At 38.3% G+C, this 17275-nt stretch overlaps 1 protein-coding gene across 3 annotated transcripts; it reads left to right on the top strand.

Annotated features, from left to right (window-relative positions):
* On the top strand, window positions 1-17228 carry LOC103145156 (cytohesin-1-like). Of its 3 annotated transcripts, none has more exons than XM_016676573.1 (7): window positions 1-368; window positions 11077-11159; window positions 15189-15253; window positions 15492-15558; window positions 16033-16151; window positions 16305-16498; window positions 16982-17228. In XM_016676573.1, exons 1-7 carry the CDS (start codon window positions 275-277, stop codon window positions 17224-17226), a joined length of 867 nt encoding a protein of 288 aa, XP_016532059.1. In that variant the 5' UTR covers window positions 1-274; the 3' UTR covers window positions 17227-17228. The 3 variants fall into 3 exon arrangements, with proteins under 3 accessions (XP_016532059.1, XP_007562543.1, XP_016532060.1); XM_007562481.2 differs by lacking the exon at window positions 1-368 and adding an exon at window positions 5446-5617; XM_016676574.1 differs by lacking the exon at window positions 1-368 and adding an exon at window positions 7654-7714.
* Window positions 17229-17275: the final 47 nt, after the last annotated feature.

Below are 17275 nucleotides of genomic sequence, written 5' to 3'. Positions count from 1 at the left end.
TTTTTGGTGTGGAAGAGAGCAGCTCAGGAGTGAGGTCAAGTGTGTGAGCAACAAGCGTGGAGGGAGGAGAGAGAGCGAGAGAGAGAGAAAGAGTGGAGTGGGAGTGTGGGAGAGTTCGTCAGACTGGTGATGGTCGGGAGGGAAAAACACAAACGCTTTATTCTCAGCTTTTGACTGAGATCCTTCAAGAGAGAGACAGAAAGAGAGGGCGATGCAGGGAGGTTACTGTTAACCTTACTTATTTTGTCAGCGATCTCTGAATGAATGCTGTGTTATGATGGGGACTGTTAGTGAGCTGTGTGCGTCCAGTTTCCAAGCTTTTCTCTGCCCTACTGTACGAGGAGGAGCACCTGCTGCTGCAGCCTCAGGTGAGTACTTTACTTATCTTATCACTGTTGTGACCTGATGTCATTAAAAATTATGTGTTGTAAAAAAAACAAAAAACACAGTGAGATAAAGTAGCTCCATAGTTTAGTTGCTGTGGTGATCGCAGAGCTCTCTATATTTCTGACATTTCTGTGTTCATGTACACACATGAGTCAGTGTGTGTGTCTGTGCGTGTGTGTGTGTGTGTGTGTGAGCTTGATTTGAGAACATGACGCACTCCCATCACATTCTGGTCCAGGATCCTCCTCTCCGGTGGGTGCCGAAGTGACATAATCTCCATCTCTGCCCACTGCTCTCTGCTCCTCGCAGGTGGTTTCTCACAGCGTCGCTCATTCAACAGCAGTTATTTACACTCTAGAAAAAGCTTGGCAGGCACTCACACAGGTTAATTTGATGTGGCTGACAGCTTTTTATAAATACACAGTGTAGCCGAGCCCAGTCATTTCTCCCCTTTTTGTTCCTTATATTAAAGTCATGGGCCTTAAAACTGTGAGAACAAGTACAAATTTTCAGATAAGCCATTCAGAGCTGTGGGGAGTCTTCACCTCTGGACGTACTTTCCTGAATACTTGACATATTAGCAGAAATATAGTTCCAGGTAGGAGTGAAGATCATCTGCATAGATGGCAAATTGTATTTTTTTTTTCTTTCAATCATATACCTGCCAGTGATGGCCACACTTCCACTAACGCGTTAGTAGCAACAAATTGTTTTATTTAGCACTTTTGGTAACTTTGAAATCATTAAGCACACTTAGCTTCCACTAAGTACATTTTTACAAATACATTCTACAGTGTTACATTTTGTAAACGTTTTGTCAACCATTTACAGTTCTTTTAGGATTAGACATTTATATTCACGCTTTTATTTCTTACTTATAACAGTTCCGTTTTCTCTCCTTTTTTCCTTCTCAGTAATTTTTTTTCAAACAACAAACAGTAGCGAAGCAGTAAAAATAAATACAACATGTAAAGGAATTATAGAACATTAAATTGGTGCTATAGTCTTTCAAAGGCAGATTTGAATTGAAGCTTTAGCTTTAGCATTAGCTTCTGCTAAATACCAGGTTGATGAAGCAGAAGTGATGGGTGTGATTTGTGCTTTAGGGTTAGCGCAACTAACATTTTAGTTTTTTCTGGAGCAAACTACCAGAAAACTGCAAAACAGCTGAAACTCTGAGTTCCTTTAAATCAAGACTAAAAACTCACCTGAATTGCTTCTGAACCATAATAAATGAAACATTGACCAACATATTTGTTGTTTAGATTTTGGTGATGACGCTCATCAAAATGTAATGTTTTTTTTTTGAAATTGTTCACTGTAAGGTGTTTTCTTTATGACTTTGTATTTGTAATTTTATGTTTTTGCTGAAATGTGCAATACAAATAAACCTGATTGATTGATTGATTGATAGCTACCCAACTCTGACAACCGCATGTATAAGATTGGTAAAAGGTCCAAAGCAACACTCTCTAGTTCATTTAGGGGATCCATTTTTTTAAGTACTTAAAAAAAAAACATTGATAACACAGCGTATCACTCCAATGGCATTTAAAAACAGTATCTTGATGCACATATTTGACTTTCATTAAGTTCGTATGATCCACATAAGGCCATAATTATGCACATAATTATACACCCCCACTAACATTTGGTTAAATGTCCTTTAGCAAGTTGCAGACCAGCAACACACTTTTTGTAGCTGCTAACAACATTCTGGCATGATTCTGACTCAACATTAGATCACTCTTCTTAGTAGAGTTTCTTTTAAATTTGTGAGTTTCCAGTAAAATTAATACATTTTCAATAAGCTATAGGTCCTTCCTGTTCCAAGAGCCAAATGTTAGCCAGATTTATCCAAACCAATACCAGTGCCAATCTGTGTTTGGGTTCATTAAAACATCCCCACAGCATGATGCTACCACCACCATACCACAACCTCTTGTGCACTTTTCTCAGGTTTGAGTACTCCAAACACGTTTCCCGTTATCATGGACAAATGATTTAATTTTTCATTCGCCTGCCAGTTAAAAATGTCTCTGGAAGGAATTGGGTTTGCCTATCAGGACACTTTCAGTCGGGCCTGAGGGGCTCCTTCCTTGGTCAACACCCTCTGAGTTGGTGTTAATGTTCAAACTGGACAGGAAAACTGCTGTTCCATCATTTCCAGTAGCAAAACCTGGTGGGTCCTGGTTTGTTCCTAAACAAAGTGACAGTTTGGTTCAGTTGAGACTTGAACACGGTTGAATTGTTCCAATAGAACAATAAAACTGGTTTTAAATAGATAAAGCAGGCTGGTATTAAGCATCTAGAATGGACTCAATGCAAATGCTATTCTCCATAAATTTAGGAAATTCAGAAAAATGCCTGTAAGCCGAAATATTTGAATGAGAACTAAAATTTCAGCCAAAAAGAGAAATCCTTGACCATTAGTGTCTATATGTGTAATTTTAATTTTGACTGGATTGAGGAGGATTCAATTCAATATTTTCTTTTTCTGAAAGGATTAGTTGAGAGGAAGAAGATGCAATATCATCAAAGGTTGTGAGGATCAGCATGAAACTAATTAAACATCCTTCAGCCTGACTTCTCAGATTGAAAATATTTATATTCTCTTCCTGTTTACTGAGATAGTCAGACTAAGAGAAACTATCAGATAAAAAAGTTTTTAACCAAGAAGAGAAAAACTTCCATGATTGTATATCATTATTAGTCAAATTGTAAAATGATAAAGAGAAAAAAAAATCTCCACCAGGAAGAAAGCAAACCCTAACAGTGAAATAAATAAAGTGTTATGAAAAAGATTTATTTTTTAGTAAATGAATAACAAAGAGAAGTTAATTATAAATCAAAATGAATAACATTAAAGATAATGTCAGACAAAACATCAACAAAAGTAAAACTTTAAAAATCAAATTAAATTGTTCAAAATGGCAAAACAATCAATTGAAACACTGATTAGTAAAAAATATATATATTAATACAAATTCAACAAAATGACTCAAAGTCTGTGCCCTCAGTCAGCTCTTTGTTTTTAAATCTTTGGTTTGTGCAGTTTATAATTAAACCCGAGAATGACTGAGCTGCTGCATGATAAATTAGTTGTAAATAAAATATTTAGTCAAGCAGATGGCATGAGGCCAACCTTTGGATATAAATGCAAAACTCTGTTTATGGAGGGGGGGGAAGTACCATTCCTGTGGTTTAACATGATGGTGGCTGCATCATACTGTGGGAATGTGTTTCTTGAGCAATAACAGGAAGGCTGGTGGACAGAACAGGGTTATCCTGGAAGAAAAGCTTTCAAATGCAGCAGAAGACTTTTGACTCAGAGAAAATGACTCTAAATATTTATACAGCCAGAGCTTGAATGGTTTAAATCTCTTCTTCAGACGGGAGTCGAACTGAGAGTTAGTGGAAAGTTCTGAAAATCGATTTTCACAGATGCTCTCCACCCAATCTGACTGAGCTTGACCTGTTTGTGCAAATCTGGTAGAAACTTGCCCCACGGACTGCCCCACTTTTCAGATTTCAGTTTGTAAAACAACTGAAACAAGTTTTGCTCCCAGTTCACAATTGTTGTGCTAATCTAATGCTTGTAAATCTTCCCAAAACACGAAGTGGTAGTCACAAGATGTGAAAAAGTTAAAAATGTCTGAATACTTATTCAATTAGCTGTGTATTAGGAAGCTGTCTTGATTAAACTGTGAAATTCAGCAGCTTTTTTCCCACCGCCACGCCTGACCACATCCTGTTTTTTGGTGGGTCCAGCCTCTGAATAAAGCAGTGATTCAATCACACAGCTGGAATCCCTTGCCCTCTTTTTCCTCTGTCCTTCACTACACCCTCTCCTCTCCCTTCCCTTTTTGCCCGCTCCCAAACGGTCCATCTCTGATAGCACACCAGCTTCCCCTTAAACTAATGTGTTTCTGTATGCCGCTGCTATTCAGCAGGTGGGGCTGTTATTTCAATTTCCTTTTTTATGTCTATCTTGTGAGGCCTGCTTCCTCTTCCTGCATAAATGTGGAAACAGCGATTTCTCTGCCAGGTATGTTCTCATACGGCTTAATAAGTTGGACAAACCCACAGCCCAAAAGGTTCTTGGAGTACTTTTTAGCATGTAGACTTTTATTTATTTATTTATTTTTTTTTTTTTGTCATACCTAGAATAAAAGGTGCAAACAGTTAAAGTCCAAATAAAAAACTCCATAAGATATTTTAAAAGCTTGAAGAAATTGTAACTAAGGCCAGTTTATATAATTTGTAAGATAGTTTGGCTCCTTTAAAGAGAAGATACTATATCAGGAAGGGTTTCCCCAATATAAACAATTAGGCTTGAAATCATACACCTCTCTAGGTGCTTTAATTTCTTGCTTTTTACAAAGATACATCGACTGTGAAGAAAAAAAAAATATTTTACTCACCTATAATAGGTTACGGCACCAAAAAATAGCAGAAAAGAGCAGTTCTCATGCCGCTAATGCTATGTGCCAGACCAATTTATATTAACTCATCATTTAGTCCTCTTCTATAACATTTCAAAAAAGTTGTAGCATTGAGAAAGGGATTGTTGAACCTCCTAGACTGTCTATGGCACTCTCTTCTCTTTAATTTATCCCCAGTTTTTCCATCAGATCTAAGTGTGGGGACTTAGGTGGCCATGGGAAGCTTTTTCTGTGTTGAATTGATCATTTTTTACACTCCTAATCTGGTTGAAAGATCCAATAGCGACTCATTTTATGCCTAGAAGTGGAGTGCATCAACTTTGAATTTAAAATGTCCTGATATTTCAAACTGCTCATCAGTGTTCACCTATATTTACCAGTTAAGTAACTTCTTAAGGTTGCACGGATTTTATTTATGGGTATCAGAGTAAAAGAGAATTAAAAGGTTTAACGTGACAAAGTGCAAAGGACTTCCAAGAGGTAATACTTTTACAGGAGACTATTAATACATAAAACAAAGACGGATGCTACGGGGTCAAACAAAACGCAGATGTTTGTAAGGCGATCTCTGATTGGTTGCTGAGAGTTGAGGCTCCGCCCCCGCAGCCTCTCATCCACCGGCTGTTTCTCCGCAGCCAGTTGTCACTAACTGGCAGTTTAACGGTGACGGAGCTGTGAACGAGGGTTCCCCTTTGACCCCAAAACTTAATTAAAAAGTGACCAAATAAGATTTCCTTACGGAAACAACGATACCAACATGGTGTTGAAGTCCGAAGATGGAGTCGGTGAGTTTCCAGACACGGTTTTATTAGTTTGAGTGCTTCGCTAATCCAGAGGCTAAACGGGTTAGCTGGTTTAAACTAGTTTAACTTTACGTCCCGGAATAACTGACGTCTCGTTTGTGTCCTGATATCACATCGTTAGGCGTGTTTTAGCTTTCAGTTTCCTGCCAGGGCAACAAGTCCTCATCTGGCTCATGTGTTAATGCTCTTTGGCAGCCCTTTATAGACTGACACAAGGGATCTATTATTATTATTATCTGGATTGAGGCCAGCCCTCATGGGGGGGTCTGTGCTTATTGTGCAGCAGCCCGTGTCTCTGAAACCAATCAATGCAGCCATTTATTAGCTGGATTGTCCTAAAAATACTCAGTTGACTTGACTTGATGTACTTTTGTGCTCTCTGTTTCCTAACTTGGAGCCACGGAGCTGGAGTCTGTCAGCAGTAGGAATCTGTGGAGAAACCGGACCAAACAGTGATGAACCTTACGTTGTAAATCAGCCACAGCTGTGCACTGGTGTTTCCTGTGAAAAACTGAGGTGCACTTTCACCATGTATTCAGTTACAGCACTCAGTTATAATATTAGGAAGACTGTTGAATCTGAGTTTGAGTGAAAGTGATAACTTAGGAAGAAACACCAGAATCTGAGCTGAGGATAACACATCTTTTCATTTCACAAATGATGATTAAATTTGATGAATATTGTAGATTTCCACATTAGTTTAGAGCATTTGACCACTGTAGTTCCTATTAGTACTTATGTTAACAAATTTGTCAATGGAACAGCGAATCAGAACAAAAAGATAGTCGTGTAGTCTCTTGTTGGATAAAATCATGGTTAGATCATGTTTTTCTAGACCGACACTGATTCCTGGTTCTCCCTAAAGTCTGAGATGTTGATTTAAAGAAACGAAAAAAGTTGTGTTTCAGCTCCTTTTTGATTTGCAGTAGTAGTTTTAAATCCGGCTCTCTGCCTTTCTGGGTACTCCAGGTTTCTCCCACAGTCCAAAATCATGACGTTAAATTAAAGGGTGTCTCTAAATTACCCTTAGGTGTGAGTGTGTGCATGGTTGTTTGTCCTGTGACTCTCTGTGTGGCCTGTGATGAACTGGTGACCTGTTCAGGGTGGACCACTCCAGCCCCATGCGACTACACACCCACCAGCGGGTCTAGACCATGGATGCTTCAATTCATAACTTGCCAGTTATTATTCTACCGATTGGTTCACCTTCAGTTTTTGACTCACTCACACTCTCAAAACTACCCCAGTTTCTCTCTCGGTCACATTAGGATGTTTTCGTTTCCTGTACGTTCAGGCTTACATTTGTTCCCCACTGTTCTTTGCTTCCTTTCTTCCAGTTCTTACTTACTGGACTTCTAAGCCTTGAGGCTGCATGAATGCAATCAGTAATCGGGGCAGGATTACATCAATCTTTTGAGCCAGTTATCCTCAGGCCAGAGAACTCTAAAATGTACAATTATTCCATTTTTTTTTTCCCAAATCCCCAAATGGACAATTGATGCCTTGTGAACAGTGCCTGACAGAGCATTTTCTCTCTCTTATCACAAACAAACTGCTTTGCCTCGGGTCTCGGGTCATGTTCTTTTATGTGAACAAACACATGAATTGAAACAAAACACTCTAGTGTCTGTGCCTTGCTTGTTTCTTTGCCATCGGTTGTTTTAAAGACATGCCTTTCCTCTTCATCGAGCCAAGGGAGGGAGCCTGCAGTTGATGCTCCACTCCTTGATGGATGGACGAAGGGAGGGGTTAGGGAGGAGACGAGATGAGCAGGAGGAGGAGGGGGAGAGATGAGATTTTAAGGGTTTTCCTCCTTCACAGACACACTTAAAAAAAAAAACAAAGTTTGTCCTCATTTAGCTTCTGGCAGGCTGTGTCCTCTCCCGTCTGCAGTAATGAAGAGATTAGAGTGGCAGAGTGACTGAAGAACCGCAGGACTGACCTGACTAAGAGAAACTGGTGACTAAGTTCCATCCTGAGGTTTTTTTTTTTTTTTTATAATTATTTTGGCCTCAAGTTGTTGTTCTGGAACCTTGAAGAGCTGTGGGGAAGAAGAAAAGCAGACGCCAGCGTTTTCTGGTACGATCATCAAGATTGAGACACAAATGTGTAGGTGTTCAGTGCGTCATCTTAACTTCTGCGTGAGAGTTTTTTTTAGTTTTTTTTTTTATGCCAAAACTTGAACAGGATGAGCGTGTGCATGCATGAGTTGTCACATCTTCTTTAGAAAACTTGTGAAAGCAGGAAACCTCAGCTTAACGTACAGTAGCTGCAGATTGATTATTGTGCATGTTTTAAAGGATGTGATGCATAACCTGCTAACCACCAACGCAGGGAAGGAGAATAGAGAGCAAACATATCCAGAGCGGCTGATCATCAGTAGCTTTGCAACAATGAAGGGTTGCAAGTTGCAGAACGATTGCAAACTCTGTGATATGTAGAGCTGAGTTTTAAAAAACGTACTTATGTTGGATGTGTCTGGATTGTGCTTTATAAGCTGTTATAAACAATCTAACCTATTTCCTCTTGCAATAAACCGTCGGAGGAAGTGAGTAAATGCCAGTTTTGCTACCTTTTTTTTTTTTTTTTTTACAACGGCATGTTTTTCTGGTCTTCAGGTTAATAACGAAAGCCGCTCCGGCCTATTTAAAGCCTCCTCTGGGCGATAATGGGATGTGTGTGATTAGTTAGTGCGTCACTGGGTGTGTTCTTGCACTAGATCATATCTAAACTGATGTCAGACATTTGTGGGTATTTTTTTTTTTTGGGTGGGGGGTTGATTCAACACATCCATGGCTTATGGTTATAAAAAAAGGTTTCTAAAACTAATGCTGTACATTTGTGACGTGTTGATCTGATTTGCATAAATCAGAAACAGTTGATCACCACAGATTTCGGAGTAAAAACGTAAGAAAGTAACCATTCATGGTTCCCACATTAAATTTATTTCACTACTGATTAATATACAGCTCAGTGTAGGTGTGGGTTTCATCCAGCCAAAGATCTGTTTGTAAATATAAGTATGATGGAGTAACCTGAAGTATTTTGAAGTAGATAAGTGCAAGTTCTTGGAAGCAAGTGAAATGTGTAATCTTACTGCTATCAGTTTTTATGTAAACAACTGGGAGGAGCTGGTTAGAATCTCTAACAGCTCAAATGAACTCCGACCCCAAACCCCAGAGGAGTAGAAAAGGAGGTGGATTAGCAGTTCTTTCCAAAAGCTCATGGTGTCATCCAGGACTTCCTGCTGTGGAATATCATCTGTGCTGCTCTAGATATTAAGCTGTTAGAATGTCAATCAGAGGCTCCTTCAGATTCGATGCAAGACTGACTGCTACTGGAAATCGGTCAAGCCGACAGCATCACAATTCACATTGACATTTGAATAACATGAGTCACTACAACATTTAATTTTCCTTTTGGATACATAAAGTATTTTTGAATTGAATGTTACAAGATTTTGAACGCAGAAGTATTGATGGCTATACTTTACTAGTTGTATTATTGGACTACTTGTATCTGTAGGTTTTAATTAATGTACAAATATTTGGACGAATATCCCCATTTTGACTGTAGCAGCCATGTCACTTTTTTCTGAAAGATTTAAAGACTGCCAAGTCAGAACAAAGAGTTTTTAAGCGTTTTAGTCTCCTGTGTTTGACCAAGAAAATTTACTGATAATTTATGTAGTCCATGTGAAATGGAGCTGATGTACTAAGTGACCCTGTTTCATGCATTAGTGGTGATGAAGCCTGTTCTCACTGTGTGCCCTGCTTCTGCAGAGTAACGTTGTCATGTAAGCAGGGAGAACTGAACAATGTGAACTGATTGAAATCTCTCAGCAGGATTCCTCTAATGAGGCTGATTTGTCCTCCGACTGGTTGCTACTCCACTTTAATTGCTCGTTCTCTGCTTTTATTTTCTTGGCTTGCATACCTTTTTAAAAAAAATAGATAAACCTTATGAAATAATAAATTAACTACTGCTCACTGTGTCTGGGAATAAAAAAAAAATGTGAATGTACCGCTATAACCACAATCTTACTTTCCCACCTGTTGCCGGCCTTCTTCCTCTTCCTTTTCTTCTTACGTAAATTTTCTTGAGAAAAACCACCAGACTGGCTCCGCCAGATCAGTGTTGGTCTATTTATCACGGCTCTGCAGATGTTTTGTGTGTCTGCGGTACATGAACTTCTGTTCTGTCGGAGCCCACACTCGGTCCTGTACTTTTAGGGGTGTTTTCCCAGCAGGGAGGAAGCCAACACCGCAATTTGAGCTTGTAATTGTAAAGTATGATATGAAATTCGCTTCCCGTCCTTACTTTGCTTATATTCCTTTTGTTGGAGCTTTTTGGTTTTGGTATTTTACTCTGCTGAAAGTATAAATCTCTCCAGTTAATAGTTAACTGGTGCCAAACTAATAAATTTTTGGTAAATGTTCAACATTTTTTAATCCCCTATGCTAATCAGAGTAACTTAGGAATTAATATTTATTTGCCAAATATTGTTTTATATTAAATATTGCTAGGCTAACACAATGTTCGCCCTTTTGTTTTGATATGACTCAGTTCATATTTCACCGTAGAGCATGTTAGTACTTCTACAATTCATTGTATGTGGGCAAAACTTGTAATAAAATTCTAATAAGAGTATTTCACGTTATAAAACAATTTCTAGTAGAAAATAAGAAGTACACACATCTTATTTATTTCCATTGTTTTAGCTTTTAGGATTCTTTAATCACATAAATAACTACTTGAAAGTCTAACATTCAGTGTTTTGTTTATTATTTTAATTAACAATTACTTCAATCTGTAATCATAAGATTGAAAAAACTTTAGAATAATTGTTTAAGCTTTATATTTATTAAATCTTATAGTTGTGTGAATTTAGTCTACTATGATCTGGCTTCAACACTAACTTGTGTGTGGGGGAAAAAAGAGCAAGTCTGGTGGCTCCACGAGCGCTGATAAAAACCATTTACCCACTTTTATTGTTCTAAACTAATATTTGTTTTCTATCGGATTAGTGCACTTAGTCTTTCTATTGCTCATATAAAACAGCTCAGAGCAAAAATGAGAGGTCAGTGCTTTTATAATCTCATTTTGTTCTTAATATTCATTTTTTTCCCCCCTCCTTTCATTACAGCATCGTTATTGTAGTCAAACGATATAACTTCAGCTTTATGTCTGAGATCCTGTTTGTTTTGGGCAATGAGCTTGAGTCCATATTCCTGTTGGTGTCTGTGGTAACGGGTGGTGTAATCTGATGGAGCCCAGATTGTGTTGCCATAGTGAGCCAGAGCGGTGGGACTCTTGGATCTCCATTCTGCTGTTGTTTCGAAGTGTGTGTATGTGTATGTGTGTATGCTGTAATTGCATTGTGTGTAGGATGAGGGAATATTTGATCTCTGCCTGAGTGCTGCGTTCGTTTCTGCCCTCAGTGCCTGATGACCTAAGTCCAGAGGAGCGACAGGAGCTGGAGAGCATCCGCCGCAGAAAACAGGAGCTGCTGCAGGACATACAAGTAAGAACGATTCTCACAGACGTGAGCCGTTCCTTTCGTTTTTATTTCTCATAATCATCTCTCAAACTGTAAACGGATTTCATCTAAAGCCTTTGTTAGTAATAGAATCACTTGTTTGTGTTTAGAGATTTGTGCCCACTCTTGTTGCATTTAAAAAATAATCTAGACTATGAGTGTATGAATAATAATGAAAGCAGTTTGGTCATATTTAAAATTGTTGTTTTTAACATAAACACACATTTAAACCTTCATCTTAAATATTTTGTTTGGGTGAATATTACACGATAGAGCAGGGATTGAATAAATATGAAACATAATGCCGTATTTGCTGAATCCCTTTTCCACTGATACTTCTAAATAAAATGCAGTTGCCTTCAGAAGGCACCTTATTGGTAAATCCAGTCCATCTGTCTGTAATTTAATCTCAACATAAATCCAGCTGTCCGATGACGCTGCAAAAACACAAAATCTTACCAAGTTTACGTGGTCTAGCTTCTACTGCAAATATCTTATTTCAAGTGTCCTAACTTAAAGTTAACTTTTCAGCAAGATGTTTTAAGTCAATGATTGCTTTATATTATTTAAAAAGTACTAGTTCCTCTGGTATATTATTTCACTTTTAACATGGGAAAAATGTCTGGTTACAAGAGAAATAATCTGCCAGATTAGGCTACAATTAAGGAATTATTTATTTAAAACAAGCTACTATAGATTGCTGAAAAGTTACTTGTAAATTAGGTTTCTTATTTCAAGCGTCCTAAGATATTTTCACAAGAAACTGGACCAAAAACATTTATAAACATTTGTGTTTTTGCAGTGTAACTCTGAAGAAGTTGCATAGATCTAAAATCCAGTTATGAATCTGTGGTGAGACCTGAAATTTGATGTTCCCAATTCTCTCCATTCACATTTGATTTTGGAAAAAAATGAACAAAATAATGGGGGAATGAGATAAATTACATTAGACTGCTTCATACAAGTCAAAAACATCTTGATACTCACAGTTGCCAAAGAAAGAAGTGAGGAGACGAGTGAAAGTCAACAATCAACAGAGAGTTGGAGAGTTAATTACCGAAAATGTGTAACATAGAAAGTGTTGGAACTCACTGCTGCTTTGTAGGTCAAAAAGTAATCTGTGTAGCGAAACCAAGAGACAGTTTCATAATTAATAAAAAGCTCCATTTGCAAGGTTAAGTTCATAGGTTAATATTAAAATTAGAGAGCCAGTCCGCCTTCAGAAAGCACTTGGTTTAAAATGAGAGGAGGCTGATGGCTCATCTGCCTATTATCTACTTTAAAAAGCCGATGCATTAGAAGAAAGTCAGGGTTTCCTCCAGTGTTTTATAAGCCTGTTGGGCCACCAGGCTTTACTTGTGCCCCCACTTAAGTAAATAAATACTTATTTACTTAAGTATTTTTAAAATGTTTGCATTTTTTAACACTTTATAGTTGGTGTTCAGGTATTAATCTTCCAATCTTTCAATAGCACATAATTATCAAGTGATATTTTCAAATTTCCTGTCAACTTTAAACTTTTTTAACTCAGAAACACAACGGATTGCTGGATGAATGACTAAACTACCACCCACCCACTGGATTTAGCAAGTTTTCTGGGAGAAACCTTGAAAGTACATTATTTACAAATATAATTTGATGGGGTTGTTCCACTCTGAACGTTCAAAGCCAGGTTATTTCAAGATGAGTTGTTTATAAAATAAGGGAGAAACCCGGATTATATTTCACATGTGAAACCTTGAGGTTGCAGCTGTTGTTTGCATTTTCTCCTCGTTTGAATACCAGTCTGTGTCCTTGAGTGAATTTAGACTTTCATGTCTGGACCAGCGAGTCTCGTTGGGCTGATGGGGGTCAAAGGATAGGATCACCAGAGCGACGCTGTACACAGACGAGACGGATGATCCTCTTTGTTTGGGGTTGGGGGGGCCCACATATAGACGACCTGCAGGAACAGATTCCCTCTTGCTTTTGCCCTCTTTACAGATAAATCAACAGATAATCTGTTTTTAAAGGGACAGGACAGCTATACTGTAAAAAACTAGATGACTTTTTTATATTTAATTTTATATCAAAGATTAAAAACTGTTTTCAAATGACATTATTCATTGAGAAGAGAAATAATGACTCCCTAAATTTAATAGTGAAACCGAGTATTTCTTTGCAGATTTGTTTGATTTTTTTTTTTGGGCACAATAATAAACGTCTCGCTAAAGGTCACACCCCCTATTGTGATCTTAGCCTAGGCTTTGACTAGGACAGTCATAATTATCATTCTGCTGATCTATGAAGACTGGGATTTGATGGTTTGTTTAGGAACTAATTGTACTAGAGCTCAATGTAGCTTCTAGCCGTCTATCTTTAATTATAAGAGCAAAAGGTTGTTTTTTTCTCGAGAGAGAGAGCCATTTCTGTTAAACATGGGTTTCTTATTTTAAACAAAATTAATAAAGCACAAATCTTTTAAAGTCTTTAGTCGGTTTGGCTAACTTTAAAACGTATATCTGGTAATAAAACTGGTTAAGTAATTACATGTTTGGGTCTATTTGATGAGCACTGACAAATTATTTCAAGTAAAGATACATATTTTACATATTTATTTAATAGAATTTCTGCATTTATTTATTTACCTAACATGCATTATACATTTATTTTACATTTTATTTTGTTAAAATAAGAACACATACAAAAATATTAGCTTTTTTATTTACTGCATTGTGAATCTGTAGCCTATGATGACACCAAATAATAATGAATCTGTTAATAAACTATTTTTTAATTAACTGCACAAACATGAGTTGGGTTATGAACCATTGCAGCAATACAGAGATGGTGCATTGTTTCTGTGTTTCTGGGAAACGGAATCAGAAATAAATGCAAAAAATAGTATTTATTGTAGTTTCCAGATTCCCTCAATGGGAGACGTTGAGTTTTTTTTTTTTTTAAATATTTGACTCCAGATTTGTTTTCTGTTTCTGTTCTTAAGTTTTCTGCTCACAGGATTCAATACACCGTCTGCAAAACAAATCAAATTTAGTTTAATGATATTTTCCAAAAACGATGTGAAAACCCCCCCAGAAGTATTGAAAACTAGTTTTCCAGACTTTAACACTAAGTATTATCCTTTCTCTCTTTCTCCTCAATCCTTTTTCTTTTCTTCCACCCTCATGTCCTTTTCCAACTTTATTTATACCTCTTTCCTTTCTTTCTTTGTTCATTTCTTGGTCCATCCTCCTTTTCTCCCCTGTCCCATTTTTTCCCCATTATTCTATCCTTGTTGCCCCATTTTCCTCTGTTTTGTCCTCCTTTCATTTTCTTTCCTTCATTCTCTTTTCCTTGTCCTTCTTTAGTTTCATCCTGTTTTTTTTGTTTGTTTTTGTTTTTCCAAATTCAATATTTTATTCCAGATTTGTTTTAAATCTCGTTAATCTTTTTAAAAATATATCTGCTTTAAAATTCCTGTTGAAATTTAGTATTTTATGTTTTAAAATGAACATGAAGGACTGGGAATTCTGGGAATTTGAGTCTTAAAAGTGCGTAGGAACCCTGTTGTTCTCCTTCCTCTCATAACTTCGGACTTGCCTGAGCAGCTCCACTAAGCCGGTCGGTCTTTGATCCATCATATTCCCGTATTCTCCCCGACACCCAGGCAGACCTGTGAGGGCGTCAGGGAGGGGCGGCCCGATGAATCTGGGTCAGCAAAGGGAAGAGGGGGCGAGCAGCGACTCCAGCACAGGTGCCGCAGCGGATCTTTGCAGAGCGAGGCCGTTTCACAAAACTCCTGCTGAGAGGAGGAATCACTCAGGACTGAATCATGGCGGCACTTTTTTAGGAGGCCTAGTGGGTTGTCACTAGAGTGGGAGGTGCTGGTCGTGATGAGCTGCTCAGTGGGGTTTTTTCTGAAAGAAAGAAAGAAACTATTCTAATAATGAAATTAAATCGTGACTATTTATGTTTTTGTTTTGTGGTTTGAAGCTGACCGAATTTCCCCTGTTCCTCTTCTCTGTCGTCTCTTAGAGGCTGAAGGATGAGATAGCAGATGTGACCAATGAGATTGAAAACCTGGGCCTGACTGAAGAGAGGTAAAGTGTCCCTCAAATACCATGTCTGTGCGTAGGCAGCGCCGCTCTGCTCAGCCTTTGTTTTACATTCACAGACACAAAGAACTTGTTTGCCTCATCCTTTTACACGACGTTCTGATTATGCATCGTCTCGCTTAAATCCAGTTCGTTGAATTGCTAAAATGAGATTATATTTGTAGAACTAAACTGAACATTTATTGTTAAGTGCTGAGAGTATTTTTGCTTTATTTGATTGCAGGAAAAGCATGCAGAGGAACAAACAGATGGCCATCGGCCGGAAGAAGTTCAACATGGACCCCACAAAGGTGAACGCATCAGTCAATCTCTGCGTTTAACAGTGACAGACATTGACAATTAGCTTAGTAATTGATTAATCTTTAGCTGGAGTACACAGACTAATTGCTGAAAGAACAACACACTCAGTGCAGAAGTTAAATTAATGCAACAACATTATTGCAGTTAAACAAATTCTCATAGTCTGGACAGGAGGGATGATTCAAATAAAACTTTTTGAAAATATTTTCTGTCTGTTTTTAGACTAGAAAGCGAGAAATCAAATCTGAAAAATTGGAGATTTTATTTTAAAGCCATATCGCTGACCCCTACTTAGCTTATTGTTGAGCAGGTAAAAAAAATGACTCCATTTTTGGTGATTTTAGTTATTAAAAATCATATATTTTTGTGGCCCATGAGTGCTGAAACAGACTGATTTTGTTCTTATTCAGTTGATATTTTCGGATCCTCAGCCTGAGTTGCTCGTTTTCATGTCTCCTCCTCAGGGGATTCGCTTCCTGATCGACAGCTCCCTGCTGAAAAACACCAGCGAAGACATCGCTCAGTTCCTCTACAAAGGAGAGGGCCTCAACAAGACGGCCATCGGCGACTACCTGGGGGAGAGGTGTGCTTATTTAATCCACATTACTGGAATTATGATTCATGATGTTACACAAGCAGCTCCAGGCGAGCTTTAATCCTGCGTTGTTTCATTGTTTCTAACGTCTAACGTGGGCTTGTGGGTGTGTGTCTGTGTGGGATCCTGTGTGTCGTGCAGGGATGAATTTAACATCAAGGTTCTGCACGCCTTCCTGGAGCTGCACGAGTTCACGGACCTGAACCTGGTCCAGGCGCTGCGGCAGTTCCTGTGGAGCTTCAGGCTGCCGGGCGAGGCCCAGAAGATCGACCGCATGATGGAGGCGTTCGCCCAGAGATACTGCCACTGCAACCCAGGCGTGTTTCAGAGCACCGGTGTGTGACACCGATTCAAACACACAACGGTTCTGATGTGCACACAGAAACTTTAAGGGCTCAGAGTGGAGACAGTCTGCAGAAGAACAGGATTTTATTTTATGTTTTACAGGATAAGAGTTTTAAAAAGAAAATAAATGGATTAAACAAATATTTCCAGATCCCAGATATCGCCTTCCTTCCTTCTATCATTCTTTATCTATCACCTTTCTTTACTTCTTTCCATCTGTTCTTCCTTCCTTCCTTCCTTACTTTCTTGTTTCCTTTCTTTTTGTCCTCCTTTCTTCTGTCCTTGTATGAAATGTAAACAGCTCTGAGAGTTTGAGATAAATTGTGTTGGAACCTGTAGAGAGCAGCCATCAGGTATCATTTCTAGGTATGTTTCTGTTTCACCTGGAAAAGGAGCATATTTTTATTTTCAGGAAAGCCTAACCAAGGACATTACGACAGAAACTTGACATTCAAGTTCTGCCTGTTTTCCAGATACATGTTACGTGTTGTCTTTCGCCGTGATCATGTTGAACACGAGTCTGCACAACCCGAACGTACGAGACAAACCATCAGTCCAGAGATTCACTGCCATGAACAGAGGAATCAACGACGGAGGAGATCTGCCGGAGGATCTGCTCAGAGTGAGTCCAGTTCAGTTTGTTCTGACAAACTCCTTCTCTGCCGAGGCTCCTTTGTGTGAACAGACTGAAGTGAATTATATCGTCTTTCATCTCTAATACTTCCTCCAGGAAGTATTTGTTTTTTATTTCAACTCTGTTCTAAAAG

Source organism: Poecilia formosa, unplaced genomic scaffold, assembly GCF_000485575.1.
Source record: "Poecilia formosa unplaced genomic scaffold, Poecilia_formosa-5.1.2 Scaffold136, whole genome shotgun sequence".
Taxonomy (NCBI): domain Eukaryota; kingdom Metazoa; phylum Chordata; class Actinopteri; order Cyprinodontiformes; family Poeciliidae; genus Poecilia; species Poecilia formosa.
This window is presented reverse-complemented; position numbering and strand designations above follow the sequence as displayed.